The 27,129-nt window shown below is 36.6% G+C and overlaps 1 protein-coding gene across 8 annotated transcripts in view; it reads left to right on the top strand.

Moving 5' to 3' along the window:
• The window catches only part of RERE (arginine-glutamic acid dipeptide repeats), a 771,648-nt gene that overhangs the window by 315,274 nt on the left and 429,245 nt on the right, over positions 1–27,129 (top strand). For 6 of the 8 annotated variants that reach the window (XM_037828609.1, XM_037828611.1, XM_037828612.1 and 3 more), the window contains exon 3: positions 21,819–21,889. In XM_037828609.1, coding sequence (XP_037684537.1) covers positions 21,819–21,889 — 71 coding nt within the window. Of the gene's footprint in view, positions 1–21,818; positions 21,890–27,129 lie in introns of those variants that run through there. The other 2 variants (XM_037828615.1, XM_037828614.1) reach the window with 2 other exon arrangements.

Below are 27,129 nucleotides of genomic sequence, written 5' to 3'. Positions count from 1 at the left end.
GATTCTGCAATCATGATCATCCCTTAAATCCTGATTTCTCCACTACAGGGCTAAGATTACCACTACCTATCCTGCAGGCTGTGATGGAGTCTAGTGAGTATTCACTTAAACACAAGTATGCACAGTTTAGAAAGGGCAAGGTATATAGTAAAGTGCTAGGTAAGTATTCCTATTAACAAGGTTATTGTTCTAACAGTCCAAAAATTTTTAACTATAACAAAAATTAAAATATCAAATGTATCCTGATTTCTTCCCCGAAATGTTAGTAGGATACTTTTGATACGTTTTTTTTCTTTCTGAGTATATTTTTCATTTCTTTTCTTAAGAATATATATATATTGTTCACATACTGTACAGCTATCCAGAGATCCAAAGTATACAATCAGTTGCCCATGGTACCATCATACAGCTGTGCATCCATCAACACCATTTTTTTTTCAATTTTTGGAACATTTGCATTACTCTAGAAAAGAAATAAAAACTAAGGAAAGTCAAATCCTCCCTAACCACACCACCCTCCATTATTGATTCATAGTTTTGGTATAATACATTTGTTACTGTTGGTGAAAGAATGTTAAAATACTACTAACTGTAGTACATGGTTTTCAATAGGTATATATTTTTTTCCTATATACCTCTCTATTATTAACTTCTAGTTATAGTGTCATACATTTGTTCTAGTTTTTGAGAGAGATTTCTAATATTTGTATCACAGACATTGTCTACCACAAGATTCACTGTTTTATACATTCCCATCTTTTAACCTCCAGCTTTCCTTCTGGTGGCATATGTGACTGAGCTTACCCTTTCCACCATCTTCACACACCTTTCAGCACTGTTAGTTATTCTCACAACATGATACCATCACCCCTGTCCATTTCCAAATGTTTTAAGTTCACCCTACTTGAACATTCTGCTCATAATAAGCAACCACTCCCCATTCTTTAGCCTCATTCTATATTCTGGTAACTTATATTTCATGTCTGTGAGTTTACATATTATAATTAGTTCATATCAGTGAGACCCTACAATATTTGCCTTTATGTGTCTGTCTTATTTCACTCAATATAGTGCCCTCAAGTTTTCTTCATCAACCCATTTCTTTTAAGCTGGTTTTGTTCACACACCATACATTCTGTCCTAAGAAAATGATCATTGGTTCTCTGTATAGTCAAGTATTAATGTGTTCAGCACCATTGCCACTATCTATATAAGGACATCTCCATTTCTTCCACAAAGAAGGAAGAAGAGTCAAAGAAGGCAGATAGACAAAAGAAAAAGAAAAGAGAGAGAGAGAGAAAAAAAAAACAAAACAAATCTTGACAGCTAGAAAGCAACAAAAGGAAAGATAGCATTAACCTAAAGTAGAGTAAAGAGTCAGACAACATCACCAATGTCAGGAGTCCCATACCCTTCCCCTGTTCCCCACCCCCCACCCCTGTCATACATTTAGCTTTGGTATATTGCCTTTGTTATATTAAAGGAAGCATGATATAATGTTTCCATAATTATACGCTCTAGTTTGCATTGATTGTATTTTCCCCCCAATCCCACGCTGTTTTTAACACCTTGCAATGTTGACATTCATCTGTTCTCCCTCATGTAAAAATATATTTGTACCTTTTATTACAGTCATTGAGCACCCTAGGTTTCTCTGAGTTACATGGTCCCGGTCTTTATCCTTCGTCTTCTGTTCTGGTGTCCCACATGGTCTCAGCCTTCCTCTTTTCAACCATACTCACAGTAATCTTTGTTCAGTGTACTTACATTGCTGTGCTACTTTCTCCCAAAATTGTTTTCTAAACCTCTAACTCCTGACTTTTCCTTTTTGTCTCCAGTGCTTCCCTTAGTGTTTCCTGTTGAGCAGGTATCTTGTTCACAAACTATCTCACTGTCTGTCAGAGAATATTTTCAGCTCTCCCTCATATTTGGAGGATAGTTTTGCCAGATATAGGATTCTTGGTTGGTGGTTTTTCTCTTTCAGTATCTTAAATATAACAACCCACTTCCTTCTTGCCTCCATGGTTTCTATTGTGAAATCTGCACATAGTCTTCTTATCAAGCTTCCTTTGTAAGTGATGAATCGCTTTTCTCTTGCTGCTTTCAGGATTTTCTCTTTATCTTTGACATTTGATAATCCCTGTTTATTAAGTGTCTTGGCGTAGGCTTATTCAGATCTATTCTGTTTTGAGTATGCTGCACTTCTTGGATCCATAATTTTATGTCTTTCATAAGAGATGGAAAAATTTCATTGATTATTTCCTCTATTATTGCTTCTGCCCCTTTTCCCTTCTCTTCTCCTTATGGGACACCCATGACATGTACATTCTTGCTTTTCATTTTGTTCATAAGTTCCTGGAGATGTTGATCATATTTTTCCATTCTTTTCTCTATCCTTTTGTGTGTAGGCTTTCAGGTGCCTTTTTCTCCAGTTCCCAGAGTGTTTTTTTCTGCCTCTTGAGATCTGCTGTTGTATGTTTCCATTGTGTCTTTTGTCTCTTGTATTGTGCCTTTCATTTCCATAGATTCTGCCAGTTGGTTTATCAAACTTTCAATTTCTACCTTATGTACTCCCAGTATTTTCATTATATGGTTCATATCTTTTGCCATATCTTCCCTAAACTTTTTGAATTGACATTATTAGTTGTTTCACTTCCTGTATCTCTGTTGAAGTGTAATTTTTTTCCTTTGGGCTATAACTTCATTTTTCTTAGTGTAGGTTGTGGTTTTCTGTTGTCTAGGCATGGTTTCCTTGGTTACCCCAATCAGGTTTTCCCAGACCAGAATAGGCTCAGGTCCCAGAAGGAAGAAATATTCAGTATCCGGTTTCCCTGAGGGTTTGTCTTAGAAAATTGGTACACCCTCTGATGCCTCTGGTCACTGTGTTTTTCTGCCCAGCAGGTGGTGCTCGTCAGCCTATAACTCTAAACTGGTGTAAGGAGGTAGGACTTCTGGCTGTTTTCCCCCAGGGTCTGGGGTCTGGTTCTGAATGGAAGGCGAGTAGTAGAGCTGGACCCTACCCCTTTCCTCTTAGGGAAGATAACTCCCCTAGGGAGAGGTCATTAGCATTTGAATAGTCTCTGCTTGTGCTGTCGCCACACTTGTCTGGGTCAGAGTGCTGGGAGCTGACAGTGGCTGCGACTCTCCACTGAGCTGAAACAGGGACAGAAAGCCCCCCTCAGGGCCAGTCTGCAGCCACCCTCTGGCTCTCCAAGGTCATTTGTCACCCTAAGCCTCTGTCTGCTTGTTGGGGATTCGTAGCAAGCAGTCCACACTTGTTAGTTAAAACTCCAGTTGAAGCTCAGTTGAGCTGTATTTACTTGCTGAGAGAGAGCCTCTCTCTAGCACCATGAGCCTTTGCAGCTCGGGCTGTGGGTGGAGGGGGCTCCCTGCTTGGATCCACAGTTTTTACTAGCAGATTTTATGCTGTGATCTCTGGCATTCCTCCCAATTCAGGTTGGTGTATGATGAGTGGATGGTCACGTTTTTCCCCCTGCAGTTATTCCATATAATTTACTAGTTGTTCCTGGTTGCTTATTTGTTGTTCTGGGGGGACTAACTAGCTTCTGTTCCTCTCTATGCCGCCATCTTAGATCCCCTCCCGATACTTTTGATTCTCTTAAATCTTGCTAAACTTCATTGTAAATCTTCTCAAGAGTAAAAGATGCATGTTAATTTAAGGAAGATAATTACCATCCCAGTTAATCAAGGTTGCTTAATTCTTAATCCTCCTAGGTTTAAAAAGATAATGTATCTAGTATAGGAAGATATTTATAGACAATGTCTCTACCTTCAAAACCCCCTATTTTTTGACCTCTGACTTTACATTATGTAACTCTCATAGTTTGCCTGGTTTTTTTGTTTGTTTGTTTTTTAACATTTCACATTTGACTGAAAAGATTATTGAACATGATAGAATCCTAAGATATGTAAGTGTGTTTCCTCTCCAAAGACAAAGATTTTTGAACCTGTTGGAATCTTGCATTCATTCGTATTCTTAGGACTGTATAATCTTTATAGATACTTAAAATGGTTAGTGAAATGGTATCTCACATGGCCTTGTCTGTCTTGTGGTCACATCTCATAAAATTATTCTGTGACACAGAAGTAGGCTGCAGCAAAACTTTTCTTAGGAAGCTGTTTTGTCTTCTCAAATACACAAAAGATACCCTAGTAAAAAGATCCCAGTAATGTGAAATTCATGAGTAGGGTTTTTTTGAGAGCAGACATTACCTTAATGTGGTTCTTGTTGAGTATAGGCTTTGGCTTCTTCAGGGCTTCATCCTGGTTTGGGGTCATGGTGCATTTCTGGTATCATGTGTTTTACTCAGTCTGTCTGAGTGTTGCTTCTCAGGAACTGCCTGTCATTATGGTTTTGGTTTGCGTCGATAAGAGAGCTTTCCTTTTGGTGGTAGTGGTTAGCAAGTTTAGTTTATAAAGACTTGGAAGCCTGGTATTTTTATTGATGGCATATACCTTGCCTATTAAGGCCCCGTCCACAGAGAGCAAAGAGAAAACACACCTGTTCCACTTTTATTTTGCCTTGTCCTCTCTATCAAGGAACGTGGTTCTTTACACAAGAAAAGGTAGAAGTAGTAGTCCAGACAGGTGAGAATATAAGACACTATCTAAATTAGGATGGCAGAAAGATTTCATCTTCTCTTCCCAGTGATCAGTAGGGCTCCTTGGAGTCCTGTGATTCTGAGTCTAGGTCTAATTGTAAGAATGTTTTGGTCAATTGAAAGCGTTTTCTTGACCTCAAGTATAGGGGTATTTCCATTCCTTGTCTGGATCAATAAAATGAGGTGAGTTTTCTGCCCAAATGAAGTACTTGAAAAGGGACTTGCAGATGTGCTGTTTGAGGCTACTATTCTCATGAAGGGATGGAGTACAAGGCTTATTTTGTGTGCTTCAGACCAGTATGCTTGTTACCAACCTCTGGAAAAATTCTTGAGCATTTATAAACAGATGGTGAGCATTGCAGAGAGAACTAGCAATGATAGTGAATCCCCACTGCATGTGCTATTATCAAATAAAACCCTTTTACATCATCAGTTGAGTTGCTTTACTTATTGTTTAGTGAGCTCCTCTAGAGCAAACTTTTAGCAAACTTTTTCTGTAAATGGCCAGACTGTACATCTTTTCTTCTTTGCTGGCCATGCATCGTCTGTTGAGCTACTCAACTTTGCCATGGTAGCATGAAAACAGCAATTAATGTATCAAGAAGTATCTTCTTCTTTCTATTTTTGTTTCAACCATTAAAAAAGATTAAAACTATTCTTTTCTGGTGAGCCTTAAAAAAATAATCAGCCAGTCAGATTTGACCCAGATTTGACCTGCAGGCCATAGTTTGCCAGCCCCTGCTCCCTGTGTCTGAAATGCTCTATCCTGCCTTTATGCCTGTTTGAATGATCGCCATTCTTAAAGATCCCACTTGGATTTTTTCCTTTATGAAGCCTTCCTTAACCTCTGGTTCAGCCTGTCATTTAGTCCTTAAAATTCTTTCATTACCTAGCATTTTATGCTGTATTTTAAATTATAATTTGGTTGAGTGACCCGGTTAAATTTTTAAACAATTTTTACATGTTTGTAGGGTTGAAAGCATTTAGGTATTAAGTTGTAACTATTTCTACCTCCCTTATGAGCTCCACCAGGCATAGAATGATGCCTTATAAATTAGTTAGTATTCCCTCCCCTACCCCACCTCACACACACCCTGGTTAAACCAGTATAAATTCTTCTTTAAAAAGCTAGCCAGTCTGAAAGGTGTCCCTGTGAAGCAGTTGCCATTCTAAATGATGCCCCTTTGAAACCCTATTTATTTCTGTTTTGTTTTTGAAAAAGTGTACATATTCCTTGCATAGAATCTCAACAGACTGGATGTGGAAAGAAAGTGACTTAGTTAAGCTGTCATCATTATAAACTGGCACTAACTACGAATATGTTAGAGGCAGTTATTGCCTTGTGACTGTGTGATACTTTGTGTGAGTCGTGTCTGTTGGTTGGTTGTAAAAGAAAGGCGACAGCCTAGGGGGAGGCTTCTGTATTCAACACGGATCCTCAGAACCTTGAGGTGTTCTGGATTAATACCATAGCATGGAGAGAGACAAAGGAGGAGCAGGGGTTTCTTTTGTTTGACTCTCCAAGCTGGATACTGAAATCAATCCAGTGGACTGTGACAAATAAAGTCCCAATCACAGTGAAACAAGATTTGTATTTACCTAGAGTTTAATTGGACTGAGATTTCCTGCAGCTGTGTTAAAATCCTCTGCCCTTTTGCTTAGTGAGCAGGCGTTTGAACTCCTAAGCTCTGGAGGTTTCGCTTTTGCTGGCTCAATTAATTGTTAAATGTTCCTTTTATTATAATTATACTTTGATGCCTTGCTTTGTAGCAGCTGAGAAGATTGCTGAAAGAGTTGTTTAATCTGTTATACTCTATCAGTTTTGTAAAAAGCTCCTTTTAAAGGGAAACAATTTTCATTTGAAGTGGCAGGGTGGTATTTGAGTTGGGTAACATTTGAATTGAAATGCAGGAATTTGGCTCTCCTCTTGAGAGAGATTGGCTTGTATTTGACATTGACCCTGTGTTTGTCTTTCCAGATACTGCCTTCTATTTATTCTGACAGTTTCAGCAGCTGAGAAAAACAGACTTGCCAAAATTAAAAATATTGTCTGGGAATTTAAAGATGGAGCTGTGTATAATGTTTGTTGAGTTACTTAAAAATATATGTGGAAAAGAGTGATTTCATTTTTTAAAAATATTTAAATACTGCAGCATAGGTGATTGTATAAATGAATTTTGCTTTGGAGAAAACTGAATACCCTAAATATTAGAAAATGTGAAAATAAATGTTTCTTTCTACTCCTTCATATCTTTGTGTTAGTATAAAATTCACAGTGGATGTTTTAAGTACTATAAAATAGATGGGAAAGGTAAGTAGGTTACCTGGTTCTTTTATGTTAATGTTTAAAATGTCTAGAAACAGATAAACTTCTTTTTCCAAGTGTATTGAAGTTGTACCCAATGGCTACTTATCATTATGTATGCATTAAATATCCTGCAACTTTAAAACTTTTTCATTATCCTCACCATTAAAAATGTGCCCAGACATATATATGAAATATATTCCACATTTAATTCAGTAATTATATTCCCAAATTTATTTTCTTACGTATGTCTCTAATTCAGACCTCATTAGTCATTCTGAGTTTTTGAACATTACAGTCAATTGCCTTTGCAAGGAGTGTCTTTTCAGTAATGTCCAATATGGTCAGTTAGTGTAATACGTAAAATTTGTAAACTGAACTATAAAAGGCAGAGATCTAGTTGTTGTATATTCCTTTTGAGGGCTGCAGGCATTGTTCTGGCTTTCTTTGTGTGCTGCTGGGCAGATATGTTGATGGTTGACAGATGGAGTGTTAGTGTCTCATTTTGGAATGATCAATAGAGATGGGGAGAGTTAAAAAATTTTTTTTAATTATTATAACACCTTTTTAGAAAGAGGAAAAGGGTGTGAGTTCATAATACAGATTTTTAATATTATTTCAAGATGTTTCTTTTCATTGGTCTCAGTTTTTACATTAACATTTAATATGTGCTCTATTATTAAGACTATGTATAACTGTTGGTCCTAAGATAGGCTATCATTGTTCGATGGTATTTAGTTTTCTGATTCTGCTTGTCTTGAAAATTCCGTTTTACTGGTATTGTAAAAGAGGTATTGTACAATTACCAAATTGATTGAGGGATTGTTAATACCTTGTATAATTTTCTTTTTTTTCTCTTTAGAAGTGGGAAGGGAAATGTTACAAAAGGTTTCACTTGGTATATTGTGTTTTTACATTGTCAGGAACAGTTTGAAAAGTGGTTTAATTACCATTATTTCACAGTACAAAAAAATACCTAAGATTTTGAAGTTTCTATTTGAGAATTACTCTTAATGTCACTCAGACCTGGGGAGATAATGCCTCTTCCTTACAGTGAATTTTATACCTTACATTTTAAGCTAGACAATGAAGACCTAATTTCCAGTTTGCTCTCTGTACTGCCTGAAAGACATTTTGAGGGAGAAAAACTCTGGACTATGCTTCAGGGTCATAAACTAGAATGACTTTAAAGTCTGCAGTAACTATCCAAAAAATAGATCTTTGTCTTCCTGGAGTGCAGTCTTTTTAAAAATTGCATTTGGCATTCAGGTCATGATTGGTGGAGGCTGGTTGTTTGGAGAGATCATTAGTTTTGTCCTAGGTTTTACTTCTGTTATTTCCCAGCTGTTAGGATTCTGAGTGCTGTACCATTGATGCATCTAAATATGAATTTCCAAGTCCCGGTTTTGTGCCTGTAACTCAACTTCTAGAATGATTAACTTGTGTTCCATTTTTATGTTCTTTCCCGTGGAATTCACCAATTGCTTTTTGCCTTTGTCGTATGGGTCCATTTATAATAAAATTGAGATAAACACAAGTTAAAAGCTAAACCCACTAAACTGTTAACGTTTTGTTGCATATTCACTTTCCTTAGTAAACATACATGGTGTTATGTTACTCAGTTTTTTAATTTGCTTAAAAAATTTTTTTTTAATTAGAGAAGTTGTAGGTTTACAGAAAAATCATTTTAAAAATATTGTTCCCATATACCGCTCTATTGTTAAGACTTTGCATTAGTGTGGTACCTTTGTTTCAATTAATGAAAGAATATTAAAATCATAATGAACTATAGTCACATTAGGTGTATTTTTCCTGTATACCTTCCTGTTATTAACCCTTATATTAATGTTGTACATTTGTTATAGTTCATGAAAGAACGATAAGAGTTCACTGTGTTATACAGTCCTGTGTTTTATTTTTAAATTCTTATTCTAGAAACATATACAACCTAAAATTTCCCCTTTTAGCCACATTCACATATATATTTCAGTGTTGTTAATTACACTCACAATAAATGTAATCTGCTTTTTAATTTAACATACCCTGAATCTTTTCCCATGCCAGAGATTGTAAATCTGCACCATTATTGTTGCTTAGTATGCCATTAATGCTGGGGTTCTTCACCTGGGATCCGGGGTTAATTAAAGGATCTATGAATGGAATTCAGGAGACTGTATTTGTGTGTGGAAAAAAAAATTACGTCTTTATTTTCACTAACTTATATTTCAAACAATGTTTAGCATTTTCTTCAATTATGAAGTGGACGGTAAACCACAGTGCTGTTAGCAGTACCTGTGACTGTCAGCAGAATAAATCACAGATACTCTCATATCACATCACATGGAGAAAAACATCTCAAATAATGTTTATAGTCATCTACTTGGAAATTACAGAGGATATTAAGGGAATAATCTCTAGTAGATCTTGTTATTTAATGAATCAGTAAAGGAGTACATATATTACAGATTTGTTTTTTCTTATATTGTTATAGCTATTTCAGTGCATTTTATTTTCTATGTAATCTTGTGTGTTTTATTTTATGCATTTGAAAAATAATTTTTTTTTCTCTTCTCTTTTTTGGGTAATGAGTATGCAGGCTTTACTAGATTGCTAAGGACATCTGTGGTACAGGAACATTAGGCACTCTCACATTAATAGATAGATATAAGCCATATTTTAACTAATACTATGTTGTTGGACTTGAGGTTATTGCCATATATTCTCAATTATAAACAACAGTGATGATCTTTTATGAATTCGTATCTACTCACTTTCTTTAGGAGGAAAATTGCTGAGTATCTGGACTTTTAAAGATCTCTAAAATGTATTTCCTTTGCAATTATTTCTAACTAGCCCTTTGTGCACCACATGATTTTGGCATCTGCAAGCGACTGAATTTATGACTTTGAAATTGGAGAGGCATTGTCTAGGTAGAGCATGAGAGTTTACTTCATCTTTGAATGGTAAATATTCATCTCCTTAATGGATTGGACACATTTGTTGGCTTCTTTTCAATCCCACATTAACGGCATGAAAGGAAGAGATGAAGAAGCTGTAACAGAGGTTGTCTTCTTTCCATTACGAAATAGAATATGGAGTTTATTCAGAAAACTTAGTACAGTATGAATTCTGGGTCAACTTTAACGTTTATGAATGATAATGTTCCAGAAAATTTGATTATCGGTGGTCCCTATATTTTTCTGGGACAGGCAGCCACGCATTCCCTCTCAAGTCCTGAAATCGAACTTCACTGAAGTGTAGAAAAAAGGGGGAATCTTAGTGGTTCTGGAAGACACCAGCAACCTGTACCCTACACAAAATGTGCCTCTAGAGGTTGATTCTTAATCCTACTGAAGGAATAGTTTATCCTGTCTCATCAACCTGTTTTAGTCATTCTCAATCAAGAGTTCTGTTTTTCTTTTTTGTTAAATTTACTTACTGGGGTCATCTGTTACTAGATTTCCTTATTTTTAAAAATTAAAGTGTTTTCCCCAAATGAGTGTTCTTAATGTCACCCTGTTCATGAATGTAATTTTAGTATTTGTCCCCATTTTAAAATAATTTAAAGATAAATTTGAGTATAGTGGCCAAAAATGCTGAATTGTGACTCAGGAGAGTGAATTCTTGGCCTGGCTCTTTAGTTACAGTAGCACGTTTGTTATTCCATTGTGTGTGGCCTCCATTTCCATTGATGGTCCGTTTGGTGCTCCACCTCTAGCCATACATTTGCCTTCAGACTAGCAGAAGGATAACCAGGGCAGGGCCTCCCCTTTTAAGGATTCAGGTTTCAGAAGTTGAAATGCTATGTCTGCTTATAATCCCAAGGCCAGAATTTAGTTACGTGGCCAAACCAGCTGCAAAGGAGCTTGGGAAATGTTGTCTTTATTTTGAGGGGCCATGTGCCCAGCTAAATATCAGATGTTCTGCTTTTAAGGAAGATGGGGAGAATGGATATCTAACTTAGTTGGAAGTCTCTGTTGCAGAGACTGAAGATCAAGTACAATTAAAATGATTTGAAGACATACAGTTATTTATTTCCATTTCTAGCTCTTGTTAGATTGTGAACTCGTCAAGGGAAGGATGTTTTTATTCATCTCAGTATCTCCAGTTTTAGCTCACACATAGGTGGTGCCCAATAAGTCTGAATGTTTTATGAGTGTATGATTCTGTTCCTTGTAGAATGTTTTCTTTTCACTTTTTATCTTTAATGGAATCTTGACGACACTTGCCTATTACCACTTTGTTTAAAACAGAGAAGTCTTAGTTTTTTTTCCCAGAGTTCTGATTCATTTTGTCTAAGTAGATATTTAAAACATGCTTTTTCCAAGGTACAAATTACAAAAGGAGCATGCTGAAGCAAAACTCTCATTAAGTGTTATATTGGCCTGGAGCAGCTACACTCATTTATTGGAGTGTGTTGAGTACAGTTTTGTATAGAAGCATCCTGAGCCTCTATGGCCCAAACAATAAATTGAATCTCTCATTTTCATTTTAGGAAATGAGGCATTTAGATACTTTAAATAGTACTACCTTGCTCAAATCTGTATTAATTTTGATTATAAATGTGACAGGTAGATGGCAAATTACCAGACAAGATCCCCTCTATCCCCTTGGCCAATGAAATACTTTTCAGCCTGAGAATGATATGTATGTTATAAAGCAAAATTACTACATGTAGACTCCTCAAGAGATAGATGATTGGAAATCACTGTGTAGGTGGAATTTTTTCCCCCAAATACTTATCAAAAATGACATTTATAAATTATAGTGGGCTAAAGATCTTTAATGAAAAATCTGAGGTCTCATTTATTTAGTCATGTGAAAATCTTCAGTCTTTGACTTCAATTAAAAAAGAAACTAATTACCAAATGTTCTGGTTTGCTAAAGCTGCCAGAATGCAAAATACTAGAAAAGAATTGGCTTTTACAATGGGGGTTTGTTAGGTTGCAGATTTACAGTTCTAAGGCCATGAAAATGTCCAAAATAAGGCATCAATAGGTAGATGCCTTGTCTGAGGAAAGGTGGATGGCATTTGGGGTTCCTTTCTCACATGGGAAGGCACATGGCTGGCTCTGCTGAACCTTCTCTCCTGGGTTTAGCTTTTGGTTTCAGTGGCTATCTCCAACATGTCTCTGGACTTCTGTCTTAGCTTCTCCCTTAGCTTCTCCTGGTGACAAGCTCTGGATTACATGTCTTACCTTCTCTCTGAGCTCTTTCCAAAATGTCTCTGCCTTTTATCTCTAAATAGGGTAGCAGCATGAACAGAGGAACGGATTGGTGCATAATTGGAATGTGGTTATAGGAAAATGAGAAACACAGCGAGTAGATGTATTTAAGCTGGGAATTGGAATGAAAGCGGTATCTTGAGTTTTTTTTCTATAGTTCTCTTATTTGCCAGTAGGATTTGTGTGGACTTCAGTCTCTTGGTCTGTGACCTTGGTTGTTAAAAGTTTTGGGACAGGAAATTCTGGGTGCTTATTAAAGTAATTATTTGGGAAGTTTCTTTTAAGGTTCTTCTTTGTGTTCCTATCTTTTTCTCCTTCAAGCATCTTTTCCGTAGCTGTGTGGATGCTTAAGTGAAAGGCTGGTTTTGCAAGAAGAAATAATCACTTGTGGGATTGTTTGTCTGATAAGTAAAACTCAGAAATGCTGTTCAATTTCTGTTAAAACAGAATATCAATTTCAAAAGCAATTCAGTATATATTAACATGTCATGTGCCTTGTTTATGTATCTAAATCCATATGAGTGTAGCCTACTTTAAAATAATTTCACCTAGTGTTGACATTGTGACTGACTTGAAATACATAAGAAAATCATCCAATAGTAAAAATAATGGTATGGCAAGGCAGAAAATTCTAATTTTTAGTTTTGCTAACTGAAAAAATACCATTGCCCATAATAATAGAGCATCTCTCTGTTCAGCTGATAATTAAGCTTTTATTCTGCCTGCTTTAGTTATATTTAAGTCATAACTGTTTCTGGAAAGTCAGTTGTAAGTATTTGAAAGGGAAGGAATGTTAAGTGAATGTATCCATTAGCTTTACAGGGAGGGCTAACATGTTGTGAATGCCTATAAAGTATAGAAAAAAAAATTGGTGTGGGAAATTTTGTGGCTTGATGCTTGAACTGTGGAACAGTTGCTTGTACAAAATCGAGAACTGCAGATTCCAATTAACTGTCATTAATTTCATTGCATAGAAATATGTTCCATTTACTGTACAATCAGGAGCCAGGCTTGAATGAGTTTAAATAGATGAAATCTAAATTACACTGACAGTCCATTAAACAGCAGAAAACCTGTAAAGAAAATGAATTCACTCTGATCCCAGTTTATGATAAAATCATTTGCCAGATAAGAATTATAGACCAGGCATTTTGAATACTCATGTGTATTTCAAGTGAGCACTGCAAATTGTTTTGAATCTTTTATTGTAAAACCTAGGCTCCCAGTACATTGTTTTCTGAAAGGAGGCAAGCAGTGTTGCTTGAAAATCTGCTCTGCGTGATGTGACAGCAGATCTGACTAGCATTTTGTTTGTTGTCAGCCATATGGGGAGAGAAGAACCTTCCCATCAGCCTACCTGTGACTGATTATTTTTCCAATGAATACTGTTTTTAGAAGTGTTTGGATTCTCTCCACTTTGGTTTCTTAAATATACATTATCTCAACCAGGTTCCATTTATAATCTTTGAGTTAAAGGTCTGTTATAGGGATTTGATAGCTGTACTTTTTTTCTTTTAGTAGGGTAAAATTCACTAAACTGGTGATGGGGTTGTTAGCTGCCCTTTTTTTAAAAAATGCAGTTTTATTGAGATCTATTCACACAACATACAAAGTACCTGAAGTGTACAATCACTGGCTCATATTATCATTATGTAATTGTGTATATACTCCATGATCAATTTTAGAACATTTTCATTACTCCCTAAAAGAAATAATAATAAAAAAGGAAAACCAAATCCTCCCATACAATGCCCTTATCCCTCTCTATTATTGAGCCATGGTATTGGTGTGGTACATTTGTTACTGTTGATGAAAGAGTATTAAAATGTTACTGTTAACTATAGTCCATAGTTTGTAATAGGTGCATTTTCCCCCATGTACCCCTCTGTTATTAACTGTATTATTAACTCCTTGTAATGGTGCCATACATTTGTTCTAGTTCATGAAAGAACTTTTTAATATTTGTACAGTTAATCACGGACATTGTCCAGCACAAGATACATTGTTATACATCCCCTCTTCTTAACTTTTTTTTTATTGTGAAATATAACATACTACAGAAATGTGATAACTTTCAAAATAAGGTTTTACGAGTAGCTATGGAGCAGATTTCAAAGTATGTTATGGGATACAGTTCCACAATTTCAGTTATTTCCTTCTAGCTGTTCTAATACACTAGAGACTAAAAAAAAAAACAAAAAAAAAAAACCAAAAACTATATAATGATTCAGGTCATAATCTTTTGTTAAATCCTATCTTGTCTGTTGCTACTCCTCCCTTTCATTTGATCACTGTCTCAGTCTTCAGTTGTATCAGGGCAATGACCACTCTACTGTGTTCATATTGAAAAGGGGTGTCACATTATAGGGAAGGGGGATCGGCTGGTTGATGTTCTTGAAAAGGCTGTTGCCTCTGAGTTCTAGGACAGCATAGGAACAATCTGGAGGTTTTAAATTTCTGAAAAATAAACTTAGTGAGTAAAACTTTTTTAGAGTCTCAGATAAGGACCTGGATATTCTTTAGAAATTTTGAGACTATTGTTGATTTGGGCCTTGGCGTATGGTGGTCATTTGGAATATCTAGCTAAAGCTTGCATAAGAGTAGCCCCCAGGATAGCCTCTCAACTCTATTTGAAATCTCTTAGCCACTGAAACCTTATTTTGCTATATTACATTTCTCCATTCTGGTCAAGAAAGCATTCTCAATCCCATGAGGCTAGGGCCAGGCTCATTCTTGGGAGTCATGTCCCCCTAAGTGGGGAGGGTGATGAATTTCTTTGCAGAGTTGGGCTTAGAGAGAGAAAGGCCACATCTGAGCAACAAAACAGGTTCTCTGGAAGTGACTCTTAGGCATAATTATAGGTAGGCTTAACCTCCCCTTTACAGAAGTGAGTTTCATAAGAGCAAGCCTTAAGATTGAGGGCTTGACTTTATAAAGTAGGGGGTCCCTGATTTCACATAACATATATTCTGTCCCAAACAGTGTCTCACATTATCCACACTCAGTTGTACAATCATCGTCACTCTCAGTTTTAAACAATTATCATTATCAAAACCCAAAACACACCATAGCTCTTATCTTCCCCTCCCCTCGTTAGCTGTCCTTTTAAGCTTTAGATAGGTAAGTTGAGTAAATTGAGTATGGTGGCAAAGATATAGAAGGATATGAGAGCAGTTTAGAAATGCCCTTTCCTTGTGTCTCTAAGGCCTTAAAATACTTTGCTTCCTTAAGGTAGATGGCCCTTGCTGATTTTTAAAGTAGATTTCCCCCCTTAGATTACCTGTATTCTGTTCTGGCATATAAACTCTGCACAAATACAGTATAACTATAATCTTGAGATTATAATCTACTAGGTGTTTGGGATAAGCTGGCTAGAATGTTTTTGTAATAGAGATTAAATATGGGTTACAAGGGGGTTTAGGAATATTTTCAGAGTAAAATGTGATAAGTGCTTAAAATGCTCTTTGCTTGAGTAATGCAAGTGTCAAACCATGACTAATATTTAGCGTATCACTATAACTATAATAAGATTGTTGCTGCTGCAGGATGATCTTGTTTGTTCTTGAATACAGAGTTCTCAAGTCCATGCAGCATATGATTTGGGAAGGGGGTCATGCTGCACAATTATTCCAAATACCAGTTTTCCTTCTTAAAGTTAGAAAGATGATTGTCTTACATCATTGTCTTTATGCTTTTGATGCATTGGACGATTTTCTGACCCCCTATAGGAGAAAAAAGAAATGTGTGAAATTTAAACAAATCCCTTTTAATTGGACCTATCACCCCCACCGCCACCCCCATGTTGGTTTTTCTCATCATTTAGTTTTTAAGGACAAAGATAGACGAATGTTTGCTAGAAGTATATAGTGCCTTATTTTTAGACAAAGATAAGCCCAAGTAAACATGGTAGCACTGTTAGGAATCTATAAACATCTGAATATATGGAATTTAATTATCATAAATTTTAAAAAAGAAAGGAACCAAGATCTTTCTTCCACAGAATTTAGGGTATTTTAAAGGATATTACTGGCCAATTTTGTTAACAGTTTTCAGGGCCAAGCATGGTTTTCTACAGACAGGATTAGGGTAAAAACTGGGATCGTTTCACTTAATGAGGTGCAGTTTTCCCAATTTTTGATTCCTTTCCCTTCACAATTCTCTACTATTCCCAAACAATGGGAGTGTCACCTTCTTGCGAAAGAATCTGGCAGAAAACTAAGGGTAGGCTGCCTGCAATTGAGTTATTTGCTAAAAAAGTGTTTATTAGAAAGCAGCATTCTTTTTGTTCATCTTGATAGAGCATAGCAGCTTTCTCGCCAGAATCCTATATAATTTTTCTGCTTTTATAACATCTTTATTGAATTCATTTGTTTTGAGTGTTTGCTATGTAGAATAGAGAATATCATTTATACAGTAATGGAGTGACCACTTTAAAAATGCAGATACTATTAAAGAGAGAAGTGGCTAGACACAATACCTGTATCAGTGCCTCTGGGTTGGCATTTGGGGGTCAGGATTTCAGTGTTGTTTCTAGTATGCATGTGCACACATATGTACACACCTGTTCTTCATGTCAGAAATTTGGAAACATCCTTTGGACTTTTCATTCTGTAATATTGGACCAACCTACTTTTAGCTCTCTGAATAGTTTGGAGCATTTGTACAGGGTGGTAAGTGAAGTGGGAAGCTGAAGAGCACAGCAGTCCTGAGGGGTAACTTCCCATGACACTACTGTGTCCTGGTGGTTGTTATAACTCCTCCATGTCTCTGGGGAATTTGCTTGTGAGAAAGTCTTGGTTCATACATGCTTTTTACAAGTAGAGGGTTTTAATTAGAAATTATACTCAGAGCATTAGAGTGGTATGTCATGCTTTGTGAAGGAACTAGATAGTATTTCAAAGGGTAATACAAGGAAATGCATTAATGGGGAGGAGAATTCCTTATGGCGCAGAGCAGTGGCTAGAGGATGCCCATGTGTTGTGACCACAAGCTCTGAAGCTGGGGCCCACGGCGCTGGGTGCTTGAAGAGGGCGTGAAGTGGGTGCCCGCTGTGCTTTGTGAGGAGCCTGTCAGGAAAGATGCTGACAGGGTTTCTGTGTTTCATGATAACAAACTGTCTAATACTGCCGGTTGTGATTTTTATCCTCGAGAGGAAGTGTTCTTGCTCTTTTTATATAAACCTGCTTATTTGCTGAGGGTAGAAAAAGCAGAGAGGGCTTTCTTTGCCTTGGGTTTCTGCCTCCACTTTCTGGCTGGCTTCCTTCCTAAGCTTTGTAGATGCTCTGTTGTTTGCAGATGACACAATAGATTCTTGGCCACAAAGCTATGTGGTTGTGAAAAACAGCCAGAAACGCCCCTGTTAAGTATTATTTTCCAGATTATGTATTTTATTGCTCCCTGTTCTTAAAGGTTTAGGTCTTTTAATCATGGATCCATTCCCAGGCAGAGGCCTAGGTGTTAGAGAAAAAGTCTCAACATAGACTGATGATTTCATTTCCAGATACCCTTACTGAAGAGAGAACTAGTTATCAAGTGTTGTTTAGAATAATTGATATAGATGATAATAGACTTACTCATTTTTCTGGCCCATTTCATGCATGCTGAATTTAAGATTAAAAAAATATTTATATTTGCCCTGTAGCACCTGTTTGCCCAATCTGTTAAATATGTATTTTCAATATGGGCAGTTTTGAAAATGTGCATTATGCACTTAATAGATCACATCAGCTTTGCTCAGTTCTTTCAGAACTGCTAGCTTTCTAATAATAATAAAAAAGAGGGTTCTTTTTCTTTAAAAAAAAAAAAAAGAAGATGTCAGCAGTACTCATCCTGGCCATGGGGGATTGTTAGGTTGAGGATCATTGATCGAACTGACTAAAACCAATTTTAGAACCAGCTTCAGACAACCCGTGCACTGGTTGATTGTGTGAAAACCTTGGCAAATTATTTTGACTTTAAAAGATTAATGAGGCACATATATATTACAACTGAAGTTTAACTTCGCTCTTAACTCATGTTTTCATCTTTTCCTTTCCAAATAAACTACTTTATTTTTGTGTTAAATAAAACAATTATGTAGAGTAATTTTTGTAAATAGCTTTAATTAATGATTCAAGGGGAAAATACTTCTTATACAGGTATTTGGCCTTAATTTAAAATCATTAAAAGTAATAAAAAAATAGAACCTTTTGTTTCAAAAATCATTAAAAATAATAAAATAGAATCTTTTTCTGGAGACTTGAATTCCAAATTGTTTCTTAGAATGTATTCTCTTTTAGTTGGATCACCCTACTTTTGGCGGAGCATTGCAAACAGAAGTTTGACACTACAGTAGTTTTCCATGTTTTTATTTTACAATGAGTTAGAAAATCCAGGTCTAAACAATGTTTTGTTTTTCCCATTTATTGCTATGACAAGTTTGACACAGTTTGGAAATTTTTAATTCATATTACCCCTGATCTTAGTCATTCTGTGTTACGTGACTGTTTATATAAAACAAGCTCTGTGTTTTGTCACTTAATTTTGCAGTGAGCTTTTCTGACTTTTTCAAGAATAAGTTTCAAGGTACGGACAGTTAGAAATCACCTGATACCTTGATCTGTTTTACAAATTGCTAGTCTTGTTTATTGGAGTCTCATATATGAAGTTATAGCTCTGGATCAGTTTGGGTTGCCATGGTAACTTTTACTTAGCAATGAGACTTTAAAGACTGTAGTAATTACATACTTCAGGCTTGAGGGTCTGCTCTTACATTTCATGGCCCTTGTGGCAGTGTTCATGAGGCCAGGTGTGAGGTGGCCTCCGTTAAACCTCTGAGTAATGTTTAAACAAATGGATGTTGGTGGTTACCCTTGACATACCAGGGTATTATTCCTCTCCTCTCTTCTCTAACAGTTGCATTCTGGTATATTTACAGATCATCATTTTTCTGCAGTAAGAAATAAGAGCATATATTCTCTCTCCTGTTTCTGGCAAGCCTTTTTTCTATCCAGGTTAATAGCTGCTTTATGTCCCAGAATAAGAGAGTTAGGAGTAATAATGATTCTGTTGATTATGAAAAGTATATATAAAGCTCTTTTTTTGTGTGTAAAAAGAAGAAAGCTGTACAAAGTCCTCACTCTCTAAGCATCTGTCCTTTGAGTCAGTTCTGGCTTATTTTACAAACAGTAAGGCCAGGCACTATCCTCATGGTGCAGGAAATGTAGAAGTGAGTGTATTGCCCTGTGCGCAAGGAACCTCATAATTTGCCACCTAAGATTGATAGTAATATAGACAACACAGACCTTCTGACTGCCAGATAGTAACTGAACAAACAAGAGCTATAAATTGTTAGTTTTATGTACAGGTAGGAAGGTGTTGTCATTTATTTACAGAGGAGACATGAGAAATTTCTGCCTCTAGAGCTAACTCATCGTAACAGCAGTATGATCTGGAACTGGTGAAATGAAGGAGTAAAGAAGGTTTGACATGGAGGGGGTAGGGTGCGTTTTGGAGAATGCAATCGGGGGGAGGATGCGGTGTGGTACCAGGCCCTGTATGCAGCAAGGTTTTTTTGTTTTGTTTTGTTTTGTTTTGTTTTTAATTAAATTCAGTTTTATTGAAATACATTCACACACCATACAATCATCCATGATATACAATCCACTGTCCACAGTGTGATAACATAGTTATGCGTTCATCACCACAATCTATCTCTGAACATTTTCCTTACATCAGAAAGAACCAGAACAAGAATAAAAATTAAAAGTGAAAAAAGAACACCCGAATCATCCCCCATCCCACCCCATTTGTCCTTTAGTTTTTATCCCCATTCCTCCACTCATCCATACACTAGATAAAGGGGGTGTGATCCACAAGGTCTTCACAATCACACTGTCACCCCTTGTAATCTACATTATTATATAATTGTCTTCAGGAGTCCAGACTGCTGGGTTGGAGTTTGGTAGTTTCAGGTATTTACTTCTAGCTATTCCAATACATTAAAGCCTAAGACATGTTATCTGTATAGTGCATAAGAATGTCCACCAGAGTGACCTCTCGACTCCATTTGGAATCTCTCAGCCACTGAAGCTATTTCGTCTCATTTTGCATCCCCCTTTTGGTCAAGAAGATACTCTCAGTCCCACGATACCAGGTCCACATTCATCCCCGGGAGTCATACTCTGCGTTGCCAGGGAGATTTACACCCCTGGGAGTCGGGTCCCATGTTGCAGCAAGGTTTTTGTCAGGTGAGCGTTAAGAAATTGGAGGTCATTTGATAGGAAGTGACCTGTTTTGAAGCCAATGAAAGTAGCTAGGCAATGATAGTGTTATGTGATGAGCTACCAAAATATGGCTTTCTTTAGGAAGTAATACTAAAAAGAGGGCTAATAGACTATGATTTGGGGTTCAGGTTGAGGGGAGATGAGTAAATAATTGCCTAGTGATTTGAAATACTGGTAGTGGGTACAGTTGGGGTTGTAACACAAAAATTAAGAACCTAGGGTTGTTCCAAAATTGTTGTGAGTTGGAGTTGCAGCTTTTATCCTGGGGAATTGGTTTCTTGCTATTTTTACTTAAAATAGTCTACTGGATGGATGTCTCAAAATCAGTCCCCCTTTGCTCTTGACTTTTAACACGTGTGAGAAATGAAGTTGTAGAGGAGTCTGTATTCCCCAAGCACCGGAGTTATTCTAAGATGCATTTGTTCTTAAGGGTCCTGAGGAAAAATAAAATGAATGGCATTTTAAATATGGCCATTATGGTCACTTTCCCTAGAAGGTTTGATTGACTGCAGTGGTCCTTACTTCTCAGTAAATAATGCATAGATTTTCCTGGCCTAAACGTCATGGTGATCTTGGGTTCCAATTTGGAGGGCTTTTTACCTCCCTTTAGAAAGCCACTGCTTTCCTTAGAAAAAAAAAAATTTTTTTTAAATGTATCTTAACAGACTATTTATCAAAGCAACCTTTTAGACACCAGTTGTTGAGAGCAACAAAAATAATTAACCACTGCCATGTCAAATGTAATTTCACTAAGCACTCTTTTTTCTGGAGGAAAATGCAATTTGGTTTTCTTTATTCCAGTTCTGATTGGCTGCCTTGGTTTCTTTACAATTAGGCTAAGTTTAATAGCAAGTTAACCACAAGAGATTAGATCAGTTTTCTTTCTTTTTCTTGGTTTAGGTGGAAAGTTCATTCTAATAGCATGTTCAAGCTTGTGTTCTTCGTATATTTCATTTATTTCTTCACAAAATATGTATTGAGAACAAGAGTAGCACTTGACAAAACCATTTCTCTTTGTGGAGACACAGGGCATCTATCTGAATGAGATATTCATGATTTTGCCTTGTGTAGGCTTGAACAAGGAATTTCCCTTTATCTAAGCTTCCTCATTTGAATATGGATAATTCCATGTGATTCCCCCCCCTCACCCCCCCCCCCCGTCTTTAGGGATCATGAAAAAATTGATGCTTCATCTACTTCTTTAAATTATTAGAAGAGTGTTCAAAAAGGGCTATTTTCTTTTAGCATAAAGTTACTTGTGATTTCATATTACCTTGAAAAAATTTTACTTACAAAATTATGTGCTTTGTTATTTGTTTATTTATGCAGTGGCTTTATGGGCCCTGTCTCTGTTCCCTTAACAATAAATACTATTTTTTTAAAATTTCTTTTTCTTTTCAAGACTGTGTGTATATCGAGAGTCGGAGGCCAAACACACCGTATTTCATCTGTAGCATTCAAGACTTCAAGCTGGTAAGCATTTTTTTTTCTGTGCTGTTGATTCTGTTCTGCACTTTCTCTTTTTCCAGTTCTATTTGCTGTCTATTTTGATTGCCCTCCATCACTATTGACATTATAACCAACTAGTTCAAGATTTGAGTGCTAACTGCCTCATGGCGTTAACACTACAATAAGTTGGTTACTAGTTATATTATTTTAGTTTTCTAACACTGTTATAACTCTTATATTGTAAATAATGTTTCTGAAGTTTTTAATCCTTTAGTAGCTGTTTTGACAACTGATTTCAGAGATTCCTTTGAGTTTCTGAAGTAGTACGTTTATTTTCAGCTGTTGTTAAGAGCCTGAAGTAAGGCAAATTTTAGGAATTGACACTGAGTAGAAAAAAATATTTATAAACAAGCTGAAGACTGGTTTTAGGTAATTTACTTAGGTATTTTGACAGATATGGAATATATATTGAGCTGTTTGAGTCTCCTAGGGGGGTGGAGGTTGGGGGAAGAAAGTCTGACTTGGGGATGCTGTAGCTACTGTACTTTTCTCATCAGAAACTTTTCCCAGGTGCATCAATGTTGATACCATCCATTGTGAAATCTCTTTGTTTTAGAGCAGTGGTTCCCGTACTTTGAGTTTTAGATCATTGGGTATCTGTAAAAATTTTGCAAAGGTCTGCAAATAAACATATTCAGTCTTAAATAAATGACCCTGCATATGTCTGTACAACTCTTTTTCATATGTATGAATATGCTGTTGGCGATTTTAAAAATTCATTTATTTAAGAGCAGTATGCAGCTAATAATTTATCATTTATTATGTATTTTCTTAGTGTGTTTTCCTCAAACAGTTGACACTTGAAAATACTATCAAATACTATAATTTGGGGGATCTTTTGAGGCATTTTGATATTAAAAAGTGATCCTTGTGCTTGAAGGATGTGAACCACTGTTCTGCATTCTTAGGTGTAATTAAGTCCTAATTCTTTAGCTTTGTGGAGATGTTTATCAGTATCTGTGAGTGTCTTTACTTCCAAAACCCTTTCTAACTTCTGACAGTATTGTGTTCTGATACACATTGTTTTAGTCTAAAGAAAAACAAGTGTAGTCTGAAAAGATCTTTAACTCTGCCTTTCCTTTGTTTCTTTTTATCATTTTAATGACTCCAAACAGCCAATTAATATATTCCAATTTAGCTAATTTAAAAAGTGCATGGCATTTATTTTTCTTTTCAAAGCCATTTTTAATAAGCTTTTTAAAAAAGAAAGTCAAATGTGCCTTTCACTTCTACGATTTATTTATTCTTGGTAGGCTGTTTCTGACTTCCCTGGTTGTTTAACAGAGTGGCCTTGCAGTTTAATCTTGTCACATCTAATGCTTTCTGTTCAGTTTTTATTCAGTATGAATTTTCACCATTTTTTTAGAGTTCTTTGCTATTTATTATATCTTTCCTTCCAAAGATTTTTTACTGATGCTGCACTGACATGGTGTAGTGGCCTGGTTTCCTAAAGAGTTTAATTTTGGTAGTGGCTTCTACTACTGCCCCTTCCCTGCTCAGTGTCTTCGGGTGGGATTTCTTATCAAACCTTATACCAGTACACATGGAAAATATATAGCTATGAAATAAAATTGCAAACATTCTTTTTTTTACCTACTAGATTCCAAGCCCCTTTTGTACTATTTTTGTACGTTAGCAGATGCCTTTGTGTTTGTACATTAGCAGATGCCTTTGTGTTTGAACAGTGTCTCTTATGAAATGCTGATTACAATGTGATAGTGCTGTTCTGGGCAGAGGTTCCTGCTGAGTTACAGTAATTGCTCAGGGTATTAACAGCAATAAAAACTGAAGCTTCTGTTGTCAGTATTGGTCTAATACAACACATTAAAGCTGTCTGTGAAAACCGTGTGGGAAGTAGGTTACAATATGTTTAGATACCTTTTTCTACATCACACACTGCCATTTCTTAGTTGTTGTTTAAGAACAGCAGAGATGATGAAATATTTGCCCTTGAAAGGAATGTGATTATTCTCTGGATACTTGCTTTCTTCTTTCTTTGGTTCTCTGTACCGTGTATGGGAAGATAACCCCAAAAAATGAGAATAGTAATACGTTTTTTTTTCCCCTCCAGCTTACCTAAGCTCAAAGGGAAAGGATAGGCAGAAGGAAATGTTCTTTGTTTCTCTGCAAGATTAAAAAAAAAAGGGGGGGGTGGGAATTGGAGTTGGTTTTGCCCACAGCAGGTGGCAAGTGGAGTAATAAAAAACAAAAGCACAAATAGCTTTGAAATGTGGTTGATTAATTATGTATTTTATCTTTTTAGCCATCATAAAATAAAAAGTTGGTTTAGGGTTATAACTGGGAGATGTGTTTCTTTGCACACCCCATGAATTAGAATTATTTTACCACTGTGAGTTTTTTTGGGTGTAAGGTATATTTGGGGACTTTAAAAAGAACTGGGTGAATGCCCTTTATGGTACATATTAAGTTAAATTATAATGTTAAACACAACAAAAGCTAGTGGATTGAACAGTGGGATTGGGGAGACTCTAATACCAGTCACCAAGACAAGCGTAATGCCATTTCATTGAACTGAGGATCTTGGGCAACATTTCATGAACTGGTCCTATCTGAAATGAGAAGGGTCCTTAGATTTTATGGGACCTGAATATTGTCTAGGCTTTGCTACTGCAGCCCTTTAGAATCTGAGTCTGGTGGTTATAGAACATAGCCACTTTTGTCCTGGTTTATGTTTGTTGACCTGCCAAACTATTAAATAGCGCCCCTGTTTTGATGATAGTTTATAGAATCATCTTGACTGTGGGGATGGGATCCATGGCTTCTGCTTTATTAACGATTAGCCATCAAAACACATCAAGCCACTACCATCCCACATAGGCAAATGCATTCAGAACACCAGGTTTCACAGAGGAAGGTGGAAGCTATGATATTGGGAAGTAATTAAGTTCCTAACAGCTGAGTTTTTTAAAAGTAGCTTTTTTAAGGGAAGTGAATGTTGTGTTCTATTAGGAAGTTTTCATTCTTTTAGAAAGTTTTCATTTGGTTGGGTTTATTTACAAACTGGGAGATCTGGGTTTGTTTGAATTCAATGACGAAAGTATTTCTGGAACAGGTAGTTAAAGGTGAGGGGTGAGAGAGGTATAATGGATTTACAGACAGTGTATGGTTAGAAGCAGGAAGAGGAATTGTCAGTTCAATAAGGCAGCTTTATACCTTATAAATTAGCTGGCAAAATCTTCAGCACTTTGAGAGACTAATAAGATGGAATGGAAATCTGTTTTTGTGAGCTGGCTTGAAAATAGTTGAGCCAAATTTCTTAGAATTTGGTTTGGGAAACTGAGAGACTGAGGCAGGTAGCAAAGGGTAAAAGCTGAAAGGTTAAATCAAGAATTGCCCCCAATGTAGTGAGGCTTGGGCAGCCATAAAGACGTCATAGGCAAACTGACATGATAGGGTGGGAAATTAGGAAAAGTAGAGGAATGGAGCATCAGTGCAGAGAGCAGTAAAAGGACTAAAGGGACTGAAAGCGAATGCACAGCCATCCTTTCCTTGAGTTCTTCTGAGGCCTGCTGCATTGCACGCTTCTTTTCCTTGGAGTCTTTGGTTATCCTGTTGTTTCCTCTCAGTAAAGGCCACTTTATTTTGACTAGCTTGATTCTATCTATACCTATTAATTGCAACTGAAAGATTTAGCCTGGTATAACATTTTCAACCCTTTCTTCTTCTGCCCTTCCATAGCTTTTCTGGGTCAGTGTGTGACCTAGTCTGCTTTAAGGGTTTAACTCCTGAATGAGTAAGTATCAGGGAGCATTAAAATCCCAGAACGCAATTAGGAATGTTTTGGGCTATAATGGATGTCTTCGACAGGTATTTATTGAAAACCTACCTTGTGTTTTCTATTGAATTCAGCACCATAAGGGGAAGTGAAGAAGTGTAAGATGTAATTCCTTCCCTCACTTTCTTCTGATTGGACAGACAACTTGTGACATTGTTATTGGATGTCAGTCTCCTTTGGAGAACACTTTGAAGAGAATTGGCATGGAGGAAGCCAGTCCACTCTGTCTTAAACGGAAGATTTCTTTCCTAAAACAATAAAATTGCATTTTTATAGAAATTCAGGCCTTAAGAAGCATTATAACAGTTTGTTATCTAGAAATAATCATGGAGTCTGAGAATACTAACAAGAAGATCACTGAGATTAATAATTTCCATTTCGTATAACACTGAGGAGTTCCTTGTCTGGTTGCAATAGTAGTAGTAGTAGTTCACACCTAGTTCTTTCTTCACAGAGAAGTCGTCTAAAGCCATTTCTTTTTGTTCTACAAGGGCATTTTGTGTGGATGCCTAGTGAATTACTGTCATCATAAAACAGAATAAAAGTATGGTTTTAGTTCAGCTGTTACTTAGCCAAATGAGTTTGCAGAACGGATATATGATTATTAGAAATATTATTCCTTGTAAATACCAGTGATTCATTTGGATTGCTGCTTGGTTTATTAAAACTGGGAAAATTGTCCTTAAAATTAAAACTGGTCTAGAGCTTTTTTAGAGTCAGGGATATATCATTAGGGATATATTGATGTTTTCAGTTGATTTTTACCTGGGCTTAACATACTGCTATGACTCCGCATGGATGAATGTGCTGTTGTGTCATTGACAATCTCTACCAGCACTCATTCTAAGTGCTGATTGTGAATGTGGAGTAGCTAAGGATGTATCCCACTAGTTATCTGGCTTGTTGGCACTATCAGTTGATGAATGTTCAAACCACAGCCCCTCCATCCCAGAGCACACAGCATGTCAGAGTGTGTGGGGGGTGTGTGTGGGGGGGCGGCTGGGAGAGAGAGAGAGAGAGATGCTGGTGGGTGAGTATAGCACATTTAGTTGTGAACAGCCTTGACAGAAAAATAAATACTCTGGGAACTCTAAAAAAATCAAGTGTGTCTCCATTACATGGTGAATGTGGGGGCCAAGTTTTTCAGGATTTAATACCATATCCCTCTCTTTATTCCATTGTCAAAAATGAGCAGCTGCTTGGAGGAACATTTGAAATTTTTTTCTGAACCTTTTCTGTATCCATAACCCTATTCCAGAAGCTGACCATCAACCCATTAGCTTTTATTCTTGCCCTTGCCTGATAGTGTAGCAGAAGAAGGGCTACAGAGAATTAGCTTTAGTTTAGCTTCCTTCTACCATTAAAATTGCCTTTTCTCCACCAAATTTATTTCTCAGAGATGGATTAA

This window comes from Choloepus didactylus, chromosome 2, assembly GCF_015220235.1.
Source record: "Choloepus didactylus isolate mChoDid1 chromosome 2, mChoDid1.pri, whole genome shotgun sequence".
NCBI classification, from domain to species: domain Eukaryota; kingdom Metazoa; phylum Chordata; class Mammalia; order Pilosa; family Megalonychidae; genus Choloepus; species Choloepus didactylus.
Note: the sequence above shows the minus strand (reverse complement) of the source record. Positions and strands in the feature narration are given on the sequence as shown.